Source organism: Loxodonta africana, chromosome 5 (genome assembly GCF_030014295.1).
Source record: "Loxodonta africana isolate mLoxAfr1 chromosome 5, mLoxAfr1.hap2, whole genome shotgun sequence".
In the NCBI taxonomy this organism is placed as follows: Eukaryota; Metazoa; Chordata; class Mammalia; order Proboscidea; family Elephantidae; genus Loxodonta; species Loxodonta africana.
In genome coordinates, this window is record NC_087346.1 from 158,288,673 (window position 1) to 158,306,947 (window position 18,275).

At 46.4% G+C, this 18,275-nt stretch overlaps 1 protein-coding gene across 2 annotated transcripts in view; it reads left to right on the forward strand.

Moving 5' to 3' along the window:
- Window positions 1-3,235, forward strand: part of FAM193A (family with sequence similarity 193 member A) — a 201,302-nt gene extending 198,067 nt beyond the window's left edge. For both annotated transcript variants that reach the window (XM_064286156.1, XM_064286155.1), the window contains exon 21: window positions 2,523-3,235. In XM_064286156.1, coding sequence (XP_064142226.1) covers window positions 2,523-2,616 — 94 coding nt within the window. In that variant the 3' untranslated portion in view covers window positions 2,617-3,235. The remainder of the gene's footprint in view (window positions 1-2,522) is intronic.
- The last annotated feature ends 15,040 nt before the right edge of the window (window positions 3,236-18,275 follow it).

The window sequence follows — 18,275 nt, forward strand, 5'->3', positions numbered from 1 at the left end:
AGAAGACACAGCCTAGAAGCAGACCAACCCTGACCGTAACAGACAGGATGTGTCGGCAGGCCACCAGGAAATGAGGTCCTGTTTATGAATGGAGCTGTGAAAAGTTGCTCTCTGTGTTGGAAAACTGAAATTGGATCTCTGTATCATGTTGCACTCAAGAGGTCAGCTCTAGGCTGTAAAAATAGTATGGCGCCAGAGACCTCGCCTAACTTAAGGAGGAGAGAGAATGAAGATCACCATCAGCCCACAGCTGGCTCCCATGAGGTGGAGGTCAGACACACCTCCACTCTCCAACCTGTTTACCAATTCTGACACGAGCCATCCCTCCTACAGTGCTCTCTACTGGGTTCAGTAATTCATTGCAGTGGTTACACACAATCACAGACCATACTCACGATTATGGGGTTTATTAGGGAAGTAACAGATTATAATTCAGGATCAGGGTCGACTTGGAAGTAAACAACTCAGGGTACAGTTCTTCGATTAGGACAGCTTCTCAGTCATGGCTGCAGGCAGGCCTCTCTCTTGGCCCTCGGCCTGGCCTCTGCCCTGCCCAGGTAAGTATTACAAAGCTCTCTTTAGCTCTCCCAAGGTACCCCACTCTGCCCAGAAGCCTCTGCCCAAAGATTGTCAGCTCTCTCTCCACAGGCCAGGAAGCCACTGTAGCCACCTCACTCGGTGGGTTGAGAAGCCTGCCATGCCATCTCACACTGCCGCTGCCTACAGTGTTACAGCTCTCTTTGTCTCCTGGGTCTAGTAGGTTCTCAGTGCAGGACTCTAGGTCCAAAGGACACATTCCGCTCCTGGCTCTTCTTGGTGGTAATAAGGTCCCACTTGAGCCTCTGGAATTGGCTCCCTTTAAGCCTAGCAGGATGGCAAAACTGACCAGTCCCCTACAAGGGTTCCAGGAACCTTATTTGCATGCTCCAACCCCTGCAAGGGTGCCGTGCTCTTTATTTGCATTACTGGCAGGTGATCCAGCCCCCTTGGTGGGCCACAGGCACTTTATCTGCAGAGTCCCACCCAGTCATTCTGTGAGAGTCACAAGACCATGGCTGGAAGGGCTGTATGAAGTAATTCACTGCACCAACAGGGGGACTAGGATTTTAAATGTCAAACACAAATCTTTCTGACCTCAGGGAAGGGGAAATTTTTTAAAACATCAATCATAAAAGATCGATAAATTATAGTACATTAAAATTAAGGGTTTAAAGGAAGTTACAGCACATAACAAAGGGTTGTTGGTTGCTATCAGCTCCGACTCACGACGACCCCAGGTGTTACAAAGTAGAGCTGCTCCGTAGGGATTCATTGGCTGTAGTCTTTATGGAAGTAGGCTGGCAGTGGAGCACAGACCATTACCTCTGCCTAGGGACCTAACAAAGGATTAGTATCAATAAAGAAATTTTACAGGTCAGTAAGAAAAAGACAAACCAATTGAAAAATGGGCAGACAAAAACCACTAACAGGAATTCCCGGAGCACGTTTGACCAATAAAGTGCCAGAGGCCAGCCTGGCAGAGGCCAGGAGTCTGTCCACAGACTGGTTTAGGTTACCTCTGGGCAAGGGCACAGCCCCTGGGAGCATGGACTGGTGAAAGCCACGTGGGCCAAAGTTTGGCAGACTCTAGTAGAATTGAGGTGGTACGTTCCACGTGCGAGTGTGTAGGTAGGGGCGACTCCTGTGGGCGTGCTCCAGGAGGCAGGACAAGGAGAATGGCGTCCCCAGATCAGGAACCCCTCAGCCCGCCGTCAGGACTGGGATGGATACGTTCTTCTTCATACAGCCTCAGCAATGGACAAGCTCCTGCCTCGGGGAGGAATCTCACAATGTCGAGTGAAAGTGGCAATAACAAAAGAGAGTGCGTAGATCTCAGAATTCAGCAGCCAGACTACTTGCTCAGGGTGTGTTCAGTCATGGGATGTTAAGGGGACTGATAACTACAAAGCTGGACAGCAGTCTTCTCCTGGGGGAGGGCGGGCACTGCAGCATGGTAGTGTTATCGGTCACCTGTATATACAGCACCCTGTACCTGGGGCCTGTGGGGGCAGCCTGGGTTTTATGCCCAGTGCCAGGGGAACCGTGGGCAGCTCTCCTGTGGTGTGGACCAGGCTCCCCTGACCACCCTTCAGCAGGATGTAACCCACTTGGTGTTTGGAGACTTCTGAGTGGTGCCCATGGGGGTTCCTGTGGAAGAACCCTGCCTGGCAGTGGGCACTGCGGTACTCTGCTCCCGGCCTGGCACTTGACACCCAGTCTGTGCTTGAATGGTTGAGCAACCCTAAATTCTGTCTCCCGGGTGAGTGTCAACACCACCCACTGCAGGTGGAGTTTGTGCTCTGCAGCTCACAGGGAGTTAGAGCGGCTTCGGAAGGTGTGCCGAGAAGGCTGTGAGGGAAATAGCCTCGCCTTCTGTACAGGAGGTCAGCAGCCCTTCGCCTGGGAGGCTGGCGTGGTGTGGGCTGCAGCACCGGTGGGCATGGCCACTGCCTTCCATGACCCTTTGCCTTTTTGTCTCGTAGATTCTGCTTGGATTCTGCGCGACAGACCCGGCAAAGACTGTCCATCAACTGGTCCAATTTTAGCTTGAAAAAAGCCACGTTTGCTGCCCACTGAATGAGGACCGCTGGAGAGGGCGCAGGCGTGAGCCCGGCCAAACCGCTGGCGTGCTGACCCTCGCTGGCCCGGCCCTGGGGTGGCGTGGCGGCTCCCCGAGTCCAGCTGGTGTGCCTGTAGTCTGTGAGTGCGACTGTGACTGTAGCTCTGTGCATTGGGGTTGAACAGTAGCTTCCCGCCAATTCCTCCAGCCGCCTTGGTCTCGGACACTTGAACCCGCCTCCCGGGCCTGGCCGGCCCAGCGCGAGTGTGGCCGTCCGCGTGGCTCCGTCGCCTCTGCATCTCACCGTCCTGTCACCCGGTCCCCTGGGGGCCAGTCGTCACTCACGCTCGCGCCCCGCGTCCCCACCCGATTCGCGGGGTCCAGGGCAGGCGATCTTCCGTCTCCTCCACAACGTCCTGTTTGAGAGTGTACACGTTCCGCTATTTGTGTTTGACCCCCCGACTCGTAGCCAGCTTGTGTAAGATCCCTGCAGAATGAGAAAGTTAAAAACGAAAAATCCACCCAGTACTCACACCGTCATCAAGTCTGTTATAGAGTGTACAATTGTATTAACACGGAGGCCTGCCTGGCTACTTTTTTAACATATTGTTAAGTAATATTAAAATCATGTCTTTCTTTTTGAAAGATGGAATACATTAGTAAGGCAGAAGACCTCGTCTGGCTGCTTTCTGCTGGGGTGGGGGTGGTCATGGGGAGGTGGGAGTGTGGGGGGTAGTCATGGCCTTTTCTGTGGACCCCAAGGTCACCCCAGGCAGCAGCCTAGGGTTCCTGCTGGCCTGACAGCCCTTCCAGGTGGGTGCTAGGTGCTGGGACAGAGCAGAGGTTGGAGATGGCAACAGTGTGTGGTGTGTGCAGTAGAGGGCGTGGTGTGTGCAGTAGGGGGTCCTGTGTGTGCAGTAGGGGGCGCTGTGTGTGCAGTAGGGGGCGCTGTGTGTGCAGTAGGGGGCGCTGTGTGTGCAGTAGAGGGTCCTGTGTGTGCAGTAGAGGGTCCTGTGTGTGCAGTAGGGGGCGCTGTGTGTGCAGTAGGGGGTCCTGTGTGTGCAGTAGAGGGCGCTGTGTGTGCAGTAGGGGGTCCTGTGTGTGCAGTAGGGGGCGCTGTGTGTGCAGTAGGGGTCCTGTGTGTGCAGTAGGGGGCGCTGTGTGTGCAGTAGGGGGCGCTGTGTGTGCAGTAGAGGGTCCTGTGTGTGCAGTAGAGGGTCCTGTGTGTGCAGTAGGGGGCGCTGTGTGTGCAGTAGGGGGTCCTGTGTGTGCAGTAGAGGGCGCTGTGTGTGCAGTAGGGGGTCCTGTGTGTGCAGTAGGGGGCGCTGTGTGTGCAGTAGGGGTCCTGTGTGTGCAGTAGGGGGCGCTGTGTGTGCAGTAGAGCATGCTGTGTGTGCAGTAGAGGGTCCTGTGTGTGCAGTAGGGGGTGCAGTGTGTGCAGTAGAGGGTCCTGTGTGTGCAGTAGGGGGTGCTGTGTGTGCAGTAGAGCATGCTGTGTGTGCAGTAGGGGGTGCAGTGTGTGCAGTAGACCCTGCTGTGTGTGCAGCAGAGGGTCCTGTGTGTGCAGTAGAGCATGCTGTGTGTGCAGTAGAGGGTCCTGTGTGTGCAGTAGGGGGTGCTGTGTGTGCAGTAGAGCATGCTGTGTGTGCAGTAGGGGGTGCAGTGTGTGCAGTAGACCCTGCTGTGTGTGCAGTAGAGGGTCCTGTGTGTGCAGTAGGGGGTGCAGTGTGTGCAGTAGAGCATGCTGTGTGTGCAGTAGAGGGTCCTGTGTGTGCAGTAGGGGGTGCTGTGTGTGCAGTAGAGGGTCCTGTGTGTGCAGTAGGGGGTGCAGTGTGTGCAGTGGGGGCGCTGTGTGCAGCGAAGGTGCTGTGTGTGCAGTAGAGGGTCCTGTGTGTGCAGTAGGGGGTGCAGTGTGTGCAGTGGGGGCGCTGTGTGCAGCGAGGGTGCTGTGTGTGTGGTAGGGAGCACTGTGCGTGAGGTAGAGGGCACTGTACATGGGGTAGAGTGCGCTGTGTGTGGTGGGGGCACTGTGCGTGCGGTAGGGGGTGCTGTGTGTGCATTGCGGGGTGCTGTGTGTGCAGTAGGGGTCGCTGTGTGCAGTAGAGAGCGCTGTGTGTGCAGTAGATCCTCCTGTGTGTGCAGTAGAGGGCGCTGTGTGTGCAGTAGACCCTGCTGTGTGTGCTGTAGACCCTGCTGTGTGTAGAGGGCGCTTTGTGCAGTAGAGAGCGCTGTGTGCAGTAGAGGGTGCTGTGTGTACATTACAGGGTGCTATGCGGGCAGTAGAGGGTGTTATGCGTGCAGCAGAGGGTGTTGTGTGTGCAGTAGAGGGTGCTATGTGTGCATGACAGGGTGCCGTGTGGACAGTAGAGGGTGCTGTGTGTGTACTAGAGGGTGCAGTGTGCACATTTGTGAATTGGTTTGCCCACCAGTGGGTGTGCTAAGAAGGAACATGCCCAGGTCAGGGAAAGGCTGTTGGAGCAGCAAAGTTTCAATTGGCCGCCTGGGGAAGCTCTTGCTGAGAAGGGGTCAACGTGGGACAGAGCAAGCAAGAGAAGATTCATCAGGGCGACATCACATGGCCTTGGAGTCTGGTGCTGATCTATGCTTTGGGGGACAGGTTGCTTTATCGTAAATGTTCCAAAATTATAAATAATAAGCTACATGCAAATTAGGTATAAAGTATCATTTAAAATGAAAAAAGAAATCCTAACTTGATGTGCCAGGAAAGCACACCAAGAGCAGCCTCTGGCTGTGGTCTAGCTCCTGCTCATCTCTTAGAACACTCCATGGCTAGGATAAGCTGCCTCTGCTGTGCACTTTTCCCATGGGGAGGGGTGTGGAGGAAGGACTGGGCCATGGCCCTGAGAAGGCCAGGCTTCTGGAAATATTTGATGGCAGCACTTCAGGATTCCCTAATGGCCTGGATGAGGGTGGGAGAGCAAGAGGGGTGGAGGATGGCAGTAGGAAGGACTGGGATCATGGTTCTGGGCAGGTTGGGTCTGGGATGCTCACCAGACAGAAACCCAAGGGAGATGCAAGGGCAAGGAGGACACCAGAGACACATGACGTGTGTCTGGAATTTGGGGGGCGGGGTGCTGGAACACTCAGGAGCCTGTGTGAAACTCTAGGAGCAAGCAGACATCAGTGGCTGAGCTAGGGGAGAGGGGGCAGGAGGGCTTGGCACTTGGCACCACAGTGACCTTGACCAGAGCCCAGCTGGTTTGCGAGAGAGTATGGTGGGGTTGGGTCAGCAGGTCCTGACAGCTCTGAGTTTGGCTGCACAGGGAGCAGAGAACGGGGCAGGAATGGGGCTGGGAGTGTGTGCTTGTTTTTGTTCACTGTTTGTTTTTTCCAGGTGAGAGGAAGAACAACATATTCCTTTACTCATGAGATGATTCAGAAATGGGAGAAACTAAGGCTGGGGCATGGCCACAGTGGGAGCAGCATTCTCAAGTGGACAAGAGGGGCCTGAGACCCGCGTGGGCAGTCGGAGCAGGGGAGCAAATGCCGAGTGGTACACAGTGGGGCCTTCACCCTCGCAGAGCTGCCTGCCCAGCTCCCTGGCCCCTGGTTCCACAGTGGTACGGACAGTCATGAGGCTGTACTGGGGGCCAGGGCCACCTTAGACTCAGCTTCCTTGTCTGCTTAATGAGGACTCCCCAACTGCTAAGATGGCAGTGAGTGGTGGGAGGGGGAGAAAATTTCTTTAAGACCACCCGCTTATGGTATTTGTTAGAGCAGGACTAGGAGACTAACACCGGGGAGACCCATAGACCAGCAGCCTCAATGAGCTGAGGAAGCAGAGACTGGCTAGAATTTGTGGGGCAGAGTTCCAGACAGCAGGGCATGCACACAGAGCTCTGGAGACCTGCAGAAAGTCTCTCAAATATTTGGCCATGTACTTACCTGGGCATGTATGCGATAAAACTCCATAAATCCTGGGGAAGAATTACCAGAAAGCTGAGACTAGTTTGTTTCCATCAGCCAGGGTGGAGAGTCCTCAGAAGGGTCATCTTAGTGATGGGGTTAAATTAACCCTAGAATAAAAGTTACTATACCTGTCCAAGCAAAGCCAAAAGCAAGCCTCAGAAGGATCAAACTGATCCTAAGTAACTTAACTGCCTGCTAGAACAAAGTCCAACACTCTTTAAAGGAATACAAAAATATCCTACACTCAAACTAAAACTGACTATGTTGACATCCAGTCAAAAACTAAAAGGTCGTACCAACAAGAAGGAAAATACAAACCATGAATCAGGAGAAATATCAATCTATACAAATAGACCCAGAAATGACAGATGATGAAATTAGCAGAGAAGAAATTTAAAATACTATATGTCTTATAAATATGCTCAAGAATACAAAAGAAAACATGAACAAGATGAGGGAAGAAATAGAATATACATATACAGACCCAAATGAAATTTCTAAAGAAAACTACATCTGAAATGAAAAATACCCTGGGTAAGATTAACAGCAGATTAGAAACCACAGAAGAAAACATCAGTGAACTTGATAACACACCAACAGAATCAAAAATAAAGCACAAATAGAGAAGAGACTTGGGGGTGGGTGGAGACCCATGGAACAATATCAAGAGGTCTAACATACCTGCTACTGTAATCCCAGAAAAGGTCGGGGGTGGTGAGAATGATCAAAGAAATGATAGAAATATTCCAAATTTGATGAAAACTAAAAAACTAGAATCTCAACAACGCCTAAGTGGAATAAACATCAAGGAAACCACACTAGAGCACATCACAACCTAATTGCTGAAAACCAGGATTAAGAGAAAATCTTTAAAGAAAAAAAGACACAAAGATAAGAACTGAGCAGACTCATCAGATACTGTGCAAATCAGAAGACACGGGAGTGTCATGAAAGTGCAAAGAAAAAACAAACCGTCAACTTCGAATTATATACTGAGTGAAAACACTCAAAACCGAAGATGGAGAAAAAAGAAGACAGAAATCACATCCTAATTCGACAACTCCAGGAACTAGAGCAAACAAAGCATAAACCTGCCAGAAGAATGGAAATCACAAAGATCAGAGCATAAATAAATTTAAGAACAGAAAACAACAGAATCAATAAAACCCGAAGTTGGGTCTTCAAAAAGATCAATAAAATTGACAAACCTTTAGCTAGATTGACCCTCCGCAAAAAATGCAAATAACCGAAATAAGAAATGGAGGAGGACATTACAACTGACTCAATAGAAATGAAGACAATTACGACAGAATATTACGAACACCTGTATGGCAACAAACTGGATGACCTAGACGAAAAGGGCAAGTTCTTATAAGCACACAACCTGCCCAATCTGACTCGAGGAAATAGAAAGTCTCAACAGACCCACAACAAGTGAAGACGTCAGATCAGTGATCAAAAACCGCCCAACACACACAAAAGTTCTGAACCAGATGGCTTCGCTGGGGAATTATACCAACCATTTAGAAAAGAATTGACACCAGTACTGTTTAAACCCCTCCAAAAGATAAAGTTGGAAGGAAAACTCCATAATTCATTCTATGAAGCAAACATAACACTAATACCAAAACTAGACAAAGAGACCACAAGAAAGAAAACTACAGGCCAATATCTCTTATAAATATAGATGCAAAAATCCTCAACAAACTACTAGCGAACAAAATCCAACAACTTATTAAAACAGTCATACACCATGATCAAGTGGGCTTTTATTCCAGAAATGCAGGGATGGTTGGTTCAACATTAGAAAATTAATCAATGTAATAGACCACATCAATAGAACAAAGGAAAAGAACTACACGATCATCTTTATGGATGCAGAAAAAGCATTTGATAAAATCCAACTCCCTTTCTTGATGAAAACCCTAAAGAAGATTAGAAGGGAACTTCTTCAGTATGATTCAAGACATATATGAAAAGCTAACAGCCAACATTATAGTTAATGGACAAAGGCTGAGAGATTTCTCCTTGAAATCAGGAACAAGACAAGGATGTCCTTTCTAAACACTTCTATTCAATATTGTGTTTGAAGTCCTAACCAGAGAAATAAGAAATAGAAAAGGTATCCAGATTGGAATAAAAGAAGTAAAATTATCTTTACTTGCAGATGATATGATCCTATATGGAAAAAATCTCAAAGAATCCACGAGAAAACTTACAGAGCTAATAAAGGAAGTTAGCAAAGTTGCAGGGTACAAGGTCAACAAAAATCAGTTGGGTTTCTATACACCAGTAATGAGAAATATGAAAAGGGAAATTAGGGAAACAATTCCATTTACAATAACATCTAAGAATAAAATACCTAGAAATAAATTTAACCAGGGACGTGAAGGACTTATAAATGAAAACTATAAAGCACTGCTGAAAGATTAAAGAAGACTTAAAACAAATGGAAAGATAGTCCATGTCGATGGATTGGAAGAAAATATTGTTAAGATGTCAGTATACCCAAAGGCATCTATAGGTTCAATGCAATCTCAATAAAAATTCCAACAGCCTTCTTTACAGAAGTAGAAAAACCAATGCTCAACATTATATTGAATGGCAAGAGGCCCCAAATAGCTAAATCAATGGTGAAAGAGAAGAATAAAGTAGGAGGACTCATACCTCCTGATTTTAAAACATACTATAAAAGGAGCCCTGGTGGCACAGTGGTTAAAACGATCGACTGCTAACTGAAAGGTCAGCGGTTTGAAACTGCCAGTGGCTTTACTGCACAAAGACGTGGCGGTCTGCATCCACAGAGATTTACAGGCGTGGAAACTATGGGATCGCTCTAAATCAGAATCAGCTCAACGGCAGGGGGTTTTGATGTTGAGTTTATACAGCTACAGTAATCAAAACGGCCTGGTACTGGTATAACAACAGACACATAGACCAATGGAGGAGAACTGGGAGTCCAGAAATAAACCCACAGATCTATGGTTAACTGGTTTGTGACAGGGTGCCAAGACCATTCAACGGGGAAAGAACAGTCTCTTCAATTAACGGTGTTGGGAAAATTGGATTTCCACGTGCAGAAAAATGAAATGCCTCACGCTGTACACAAAGATAAATTGGAAATGGATTAAGAACCTAAATGTGCAAACTAATACCATAAAATTATTAGAAGAACATACAGGGGCAGCACTGTCAGGCCTAGCTTTTAACAATGGGTTATCTAATATAAGAACAAAAGTACAAACACCAAAAGACAAAATAAATGGAACCTCATAGAAATTAAAAACTTTTGTTTAGCAAAAAAGCTCAAAGACCATCTACTGACTGGAAAATATCTTTGTTGTTCTTAGGTGCCGTCAAGTCAGTTCTTATTCATAGCGACCCTATGTACCACAGAACAAAACACCACCCACACCTGTGTCATGCTCTTAATCGTTGTTACGCTTGAGCCCATTGTTGCAGCCACTGTGTCAGTCTGTCTCATTGAGGGTCTTCCTCTTTTCCGCTGACCCTGTACTTTACCAAATATGATGTCCTTCTCCAGGGACTGATCCCTCCTCACAACATGTCCAAAGTATGTAAGACGCAGTCTCGCCATACTTGCTTCTAAGGAGCATTCTGGATGTACTTCGTCCAAGACAGATTTGTTCGTTCTTTGGCAGTCCGTGGTATTCTTCATCAACACCACAATTCAAAGGTATCAGTTCTTCAGTCTTCCTTATTCATTGTCCAGCTTTCGCATACATATGATGCGATTGAAAATACCATGGCTTGGATCAGGCGCACCTTAGTGTTCAAGGTGACACCTTTGCTTTTTAACACTTTAAAGAGGTCCTTTGCAGCAGATTTGCCCAATGAAATGAATCTTTTGATTTCTTGACTGCTGCTTCCATGGGTGTTGATTGTGGATCCAAGTAAAATGAAATCCTTGACAACTTCAATCTTTTCTCTGTTTATCATGATGTTGCTTATTGGTCCAGATGTGAGGATTTTTGTTTTCTTTATGTTGAGGTGTAATCCATACTGAAGGCTGTAGCCTTTGATCTTCATCAATAAGTGCATCAAGTCCTCTTTCAGCAAGCAAGGTTGTGTCATCTGCATAACACAGGTTGTTAATGAGTCTTCCTCCAATGCTGATGCCCTGTTCTTCTTCATATAGTCCAGCTTCTCAGATTATTTGCTCAGCATACAGATTGAATAGATATGGTGAAAGGATACAACCCTGATGCACATCTTTCCTGACTTTAAACCATTCAATATCCCCTTGTTCTGTCCAAACAACTGCCTCTCAATCTATGTACAGGTTCCTCATGAGCGCAATTAAGTGTTCTGGAATTCCCATTCTTCGCAATGTTATCCATAATTTGTTATGATACACTCAATCTAATGTCTTTGCATAGTCAATAAAAAAAACAGAAGTAAAAATCTTTCTAGTATTCTCTGCTTTTAGACAGGATCCATGTGACATCAGCAGTGATATCCCTGGCTCCAAGTTGTCGTTAATCATCTAGTACTGCCATAGCAGAAATATCACAAGTGGGTGACTTTAACAAAGAGAAATTTATTTCCTCACGGTAAAGTAGGCTAAAGTCCAAATTCAAGGCATCAGCTCCGGAGGAAGTCTTTCTCTCTCTGTTGGCTCTGGAAGGAGGTCCTTGTTCTCAGTCTTCCCATGGTACAGGAGCTTCTCAGGTGCAGGAACCCCAGATCCAAAGGAAATGCTCTGCTCCTGGTGCTGCTTTCTTGGTGATATGAAGTCCCCAACTCTCTGCTTGGCTCCCTTTCCTTTTATCTCTTGAGAGATAAAAGGTGGTACAGGCCACACCCCAGGGAAAATCCTTTTAAGTTGGATGAGGGATGTGGCCTGAGCAAGGGTGTTAAGTCCCATCCTAATCCTCTTTAACCACAGGCAGAGATTATGATTTATGTACACAGGAAAATCACAAAATGAAGGACAACCACACGTGGCCTGAGCTGACACGTATTTTGCAGGGGGACACAATTCAACCCATTACACACGTCCTCTTCTGAATCCAGTCTGAATTTCTGGCAGTCCCCTGTTGATATACTGCTGTAGTCATTTTTGAATGATCTTCAGCAAAATTTTGTTTGCATGTGATATGTATCATATGGTTCAATAATTTCCCCCATTCACTTGGATCACCTTTCTTGGGAATAGGTATAAATTGGATCTCTTCCAGTCGGTTGGCCAAGTAGCTGTCTTCCAAATTTCTTGGCATAGACGAGTGATCACTTCCAGTGCTGCATCCATTTGTTGAAACATTTCAATTGATATTCCGTCAGTTCCTGGAGCCCTATTTTTCACCAATGCCTTCAGCGTGGCTTAGAGTTCTTCCTTCAGTACCATCAGTTCCTGATCATGTGCTACCTCTTGAAAAGGTTGAACATCGACCAATTCTTTTTGGTATAATGACTCTGTGTATTCCTTCCATCTTCTTTTGATGCTTCCTGCATCATTTAATGTTTTCCCCATAGAATCCTTTAGTATTGCAACTTGAGGCTTGAATTTTTTCTTCAGTTCTTTCAGCTTGAGATGCCGAGCATGTTCTTCCCTTTTGGATTTCTACCTCCAGCCCTGTACCCATGTCATTATTATACTTCGTCTTCTTGAGCCCTCATTTGAAATCTTCTGTTCAGTTCTTTTACCTAATCATTTCTAATAACCAATATACAAAACTCTGATAAAATTATCTGCTAAAAAAAAATCATAAAATGGGCAAAGGATTTGAATAGATATTTCACCAAAAGACGTTCAAATGGCCACCAAACACATGAAAAGATGCTCAGCATCATTAGCCATCAGAGAGATGCAAATCACAACCACCATGAGATACTATTTCACCCCTGCTAGGATGGCTGGTGGCTCAGTTGTTAGGAGCGTAGCTGCTAACCAAAATGTTGACAGTTCATATCCACCAGCTGCTCCTTAGAAACTCTAGGGGGCAGTTCTACTCTGTCCTGTAGGGTAACTATAGCTGGAATCAACTCAAGGCAACAGGTTTGGTTTTTGGTTTTGGTTTAGGAAGGCTACCCCACATGTCTGTCAGTTTCTCATAATGTGTTGGCTTGCGTGTTGCTATGATGCTGTAGTCTATGCCACCAGTATTCATATACCAGCAGGGTCAGCCTTGGTGGACAGGTTTCAGCTGAGCTTCCAGATTAAGACAGACCAGGAAGAAAGACCTGATGGTCTAATTTTGAAAAACATTAGACAGTGAAAAACTTATGAATAGCTGCAGAATATTGTCTGATACAGTGCCAGAGGGCAAGCTCCTCAGTTGGAAGACATTCAAAACATGACTGGGGAAGAGCTGCCTCCTCAAAGTACAGTTGACCTTAATGATGTGGATGGAGTCAACCTTTTGGGACCTTCATTTGCTGATGTGGCATGACTTAAAATGAGAATAAACAGCTGCAAACATCCATTAATAATAGTAACGTGGAATGTAAAAAGTATGACTCTAGGAAAATCAGAAACCGTCAAAAATGAAATGGTATGTGTAAACATCAACATCCTAGGCATTAATGAGCTGAAATGGATTGGTATTGGCCATTCTGAATTCAATAACCATATGGTCTACTATGCTGGGAATGACAGATTGAAGAGGAATGGCATTGCATTCATTGTCCAAAAGAACATTTCATGATCTACCTTGAAGTACAATGCTGTCAGTGACAGGATAATAGTCATACACCTACAAGGGAGACCAGTTAATATGACTATTATTCAAATTTACCTACTAACCACTAAGGCCACAGATGAAGAAATTGAAGGTGTTTTACCAACTTCTGCAGTCCGAAATTGATCAAAGATGCAATTAAGTTGTATTGATAATTACTGGTGATTGGAATGCAAAAGTTGGAAACAAAGAAGAAGGATTGGTAGTTGGAAAATATGGCCTTGGTGATAGAAACGATGCCAAAAATCGCATGAAAGAATTTTGCAAATACCTTTCTTCAACATAAAAGATAACTATACACGTTGACCTCAACCAAATGGAATAAACAGGAATCAAATTGGCTACATCTGTGGAAAAAGACAATAGAAAAGCCCAATATCATCAGTCAGAACAAGGCTGGTGCCAACTGTGGAACAGACCATCAGTTGTTCACATACAAGTTCAAGGTGAAGCTGACGAAAATTAGAAGAAGTCTGTAAGAGCCGAAGTACAACCTTGAGTATATTCCACCTGAATTTAGAGACCACTTGAAGAACAGATTTGACACATTGAACACTAATGACGAGTTGTGGGTGACATAAGGACATCATGCAAGAGGTCATTAAAAAGACAGGAAAGAAAGACCAAAATGGATGTCAGAAGAGACTCTGAAACTTGCTCTTCAACATCAAGTAGTTAACGCAAACAGAAGGAATGATGAAATAAAAGAGCTGAACAGAAGGTTTCAAAGGGTGGCTCAAGGAAAGTATTATAATGATACATGCAAAGACCAGATGTTAGAAAACCAAAAGGGAAGAACATACTCGACATTTCTCAAGCTGAAAGAACTGAAGAAAAAAATTCAAGCCTCAAGTTTCAATACTGAAGGATTCTAGGGCAAAATGGAGTCCTCGTGGCACAGTGGTTAAGAGCTATGGCTGCAAACCAAAGGATCGACAGTTCAAATCCACCAGCCACTCCTTGGGAACGCTATGGGGTGGTTTTACCCTGTCTTATAGGATCACTATGAGTCAGAATCAGCTCGATGGCAACGGGTTTGGTTTTTGGTTTTATGGGCAAAATATTGAATGATGCAGGAAGTATCGAAAGATGATGGAATACACAGAGTCACTGTACTAAAAAGAATTGGTCAGCATTCAGCCATTTCAGAAGGTTGCATGTGATCAAGAACTGATGGTACTGAAGGAGTCCAAGCTGCACTGAAGACACTGGTGAAAAATAAGGATCCAGAAATTGACAGAATACCAATTGAGATGTTTCAACAGATGGATGCAACGCTGGAAGCGTTCACGTTTTCTATGGCCAAGAAATTTGGAAGACAGCTACCTGGCCAACTGACTTGAAGAGATTCCATATTTGTGCATATTCCAAAGAAAGGTGATCCAACAGAATGCAGAAATTGTAGGACAATTTATTATATGCAAGTAAATTTTTGCTGAAGATAATTCAAAAACTGTTGCAGCAGTGTATCAGCAGGGAACGTCCAAAAATTCAAGCCGGATTCAGAAGAGGACCTGGAGCAAGGGATATCATTGCTAATGTCAGATGGATCATGGGTGAAAGCAGAGAATACCAGAAAGATGTTTACCTGTCTTCTGTGGAAGAGATGATGGAAAAACTGAACATCATCAGTCAGAACAGGGCCAGAGGCCAACCGTCAAACAGACCATCAATATGCAAGTTTAAGCTGGAGCTGGAGAATATTAGAGCAAGTCCACTAGGGCCAAAGTACGACTGTGAGTAGATCGCACTTGAATTTAGTGCCATCTCAAGAATAGATTTGACGCATTGAACACTAATGACCAAAGACCAGGCGAGTTATGGAATGACACTGAGAACATCATACGTGAAGAAAGCAAGAGGTCATTAAAAAGGCTGAAAAGAAAGAAAAGACCAAAACATGTCAGAAGAGACTCTGAGACTTCATCCTGAATGTTGAGTGGCCAAAGCAAATGAAAGAAACGATGAAGCGGGAGCCAGCAGAAGACTCCACAGGGCAGCTCAGGAGGACAAAGCAGAGCGTTACAATGACGCGCTGGAGCCAGCAGAGGACTCCACAGGGCAGCTCAGGAGGACAAAGCAGAGCGTTACAATGACGCGCTGGAGCCAGCAGAGGACTCCACAGGGCAGCTCAGGAGGACAAAGCAGAGCGTTACAATGACGCGCTGGAGCCAGCAGAGGACTCCACAGGGCAGCTCAGGAGGACAAAGCAGAGCGTTACAATGACGCGCTGGAGCCAGCAGAAGACTCCACAGGGCAGCTCAGGAGGACAAAGCAGAGCGTTACAATGACGCGCTGGAGCCAGCAGAAGACTCCACAGGGCAGGTCAGGAGGACAAAGCAGAGCGTTACAATGACGCGCTGGAGCCAGCAGAGGACTCCACAGGGCAGCTCAGGAGGACAAAGCAGAGCGTTACAATGACGCGCTGGAGCCAGCAGAAGACTCCACAGGGCAGCTCAGGAGGACAAAGCAGAGCGTTACAATGACGCGCTGGAGCCAGCAGAAGACTCCACAGGGCAGCTCAGGAGGACAAAGCAGAGCGTTACAATGACGCGCTGGAGCCAGCAGAGGACTCCACAGGGCAGGTCAGGAGGACAAAGCAGAGCGTTACAATGACGCGCTGGAACCAGCAGAAGACTCCACAGGGCAGCTCAGGAGGACAAAGCAGAGCGTTACAATGACGCGCTGGAGCCAGCAGAAGACTCCACAGGGCAGCTCAGGAGGACAAAGCAGAGCGTTACAATGACGCGCTGGAGCCAGCAGAGGACTCCACAGGGCAGGTCAGGAGGACAAAGCAGAGCGTTACAACGACGTGCTGGAGCCAGCAGAGGACTCCACAGGGCAGCTCAGGAGGACAAAGCAGAGCGTTACAATGACGCGCTGGAGCCAGCAGAAGACTCCACAGGGCAGCTCAGGAGGACAAAGCAGAGCGTTACAATGACGCGCTGGAGCCAGCAGAGGACTCCACAGGGCAGGTCAGGAGGACAAAGCAGAGCGTTACAATGACGCGCTGGAGCCAGCAGAGGACTCCACAGGGCAGCTCAGGAGGACAAAGCAGAGCGTTACAATGACGCGCTGGAGCCAGCAGAGGACTCCACAGGGCAGCTCAGGAGGACAAAGCAGAGCGTTACAATGACGCGCTGGAGCCAGCAGAGGACTCCACAGGGCAGCTCAGGAGGACAAAGCAGAGCGTTACAATGACGCGCTGGAGCCAGCAGAGGACTCCACAGGGCAGCTCAGGAGGACAAAGCAGAGCGTTACAATGACGCGCTGGAGCCAGCAGAGGACTCCACAGGGCAGGTCAGGAGGACAAAGCAGAGCGTTACAATGACGCGCTGGAGCCAGCAGAGGACTCCACCGGGCAGCTCAGGAGGACAAAGCAGAGCGTTACAATGACGCGCTGGAGCCAGCAGAGGACTCCACAGGGCAGCTCAGGAGGACAAAGCAGAGCGTTATAATGACCGCTGGAGATAGAAAGCAAAAGGGAAGAACATGCTCAGCATTTCTCAAGCTGAAAGAAAGGAAGAAAAAATTCAAGCTTAGAGTTGCAATATTGAAGGATTCTATGGAGAAGATATTAAATGGCGCAGGAAGTATCAAAAGAAGATGGAAGGGATACACAAAGTCACTATACAAAAAGAATTGGTCGACATTTAACCATCTCAGGAGGCAGCATACGATCAGGAACCAATGGTAACAGAGGAAGATATCCAAGCTGCACTGAAGGCACTGATGAAAAACAAGTCTCCAGGAATAGATGGAGTACCAACTGAGATGTTTGAAGAAACAGATGCAGTGCTGGACGTGCTCACTCGTCTATGCCAAGAAATTTGGAAGACAGCTACCTGGCCAACTGACTGGAAGAGATCCAAATTTGTGCCTATTCCAAAGAAAAGTGATCCAACAGAATGCGGAAATTATTGAGCCATATCATTAATATAACATGCAAGCAAAATTTTGCTGAAGATCATTCAAAAGTGGGAACTGCATTTTGCTGAAGATCATTCAAAAAAGGGAACTGTCAAAAATTCAAGCCGGATTCTGAAGAGAACGTGGAACAAAGGATATCATTGCTGATGTCAGATGCATCTTGGCAGAAAGCAGATAATACCAGAAAGATGTTTACCTGTGTTTTCTTGACTATGCAAAGGCATTTGACTGTGTGGATCATAACAAATTATGGATAACATTGTGAAAACTGGAAATTCCAGAACACTTAATTGTGTTCATGAGGAACCTGTACATATATCAAGAGGCAGCTGTTCGAACAGAACAAGGGGATACTGTGTGGTTTAAAATCAGGAAAGGTGTGCGTCAGGGTTGTACCCTTTCACTATACTTATTTATTCTGTATGCTGAGCAGATAATCTGAGAAGCTGGAGTATATGAAGAACAGGGCATCAGAATTGAAGGAAGACATTAACAACCTGTGATATGCAGATGCACAACCTTGCTTCATGAAAATGAAGAGGACTTGAAGCACTTACTGATGAAGATCAAAGACCACAGCCTTCAGTATGGATTGTACCTCAACATAAAGAAAACAAAAATCCTCAAAACTGGACCAGTGAGCAACATCATGAACAATGAAGAAAAGATTAATGTTGTTAAGGATTTCATTTTACTTGGATCCACAATCAATACATATGGAAGCAGCAGTCAAGAAATCAAAAGATGCATTGCATTGTGCAAATCTGCTGCAAAAGACCTCTTTAAGGTGTTAAAAAGTAAAGATGTCACCTTGAAGACTAAGGTGTGCCGACCCAAGCCATGGTGTTTTCAATCACCTCATATGCATGCAAAAACTGGATGATGAATAAGGAAGACTGAAGAAGAGTTGATGCTTTTGAATCATGGTGTCGATGAAGAATATTGAATATACCATGGACTGCCAAAAGAACAAACATCTGTCTTGGAAGAAATACAATCAGTATGCTTCTTAGAAGCAAGCATGGTGAGTCTCATATACTTTGGAAATGTTATCAGGAAGGATCAATCCCTGGAGAAGGACATCGTGCTTGGTAAAGTAGAGGGCCAGCAAAAAA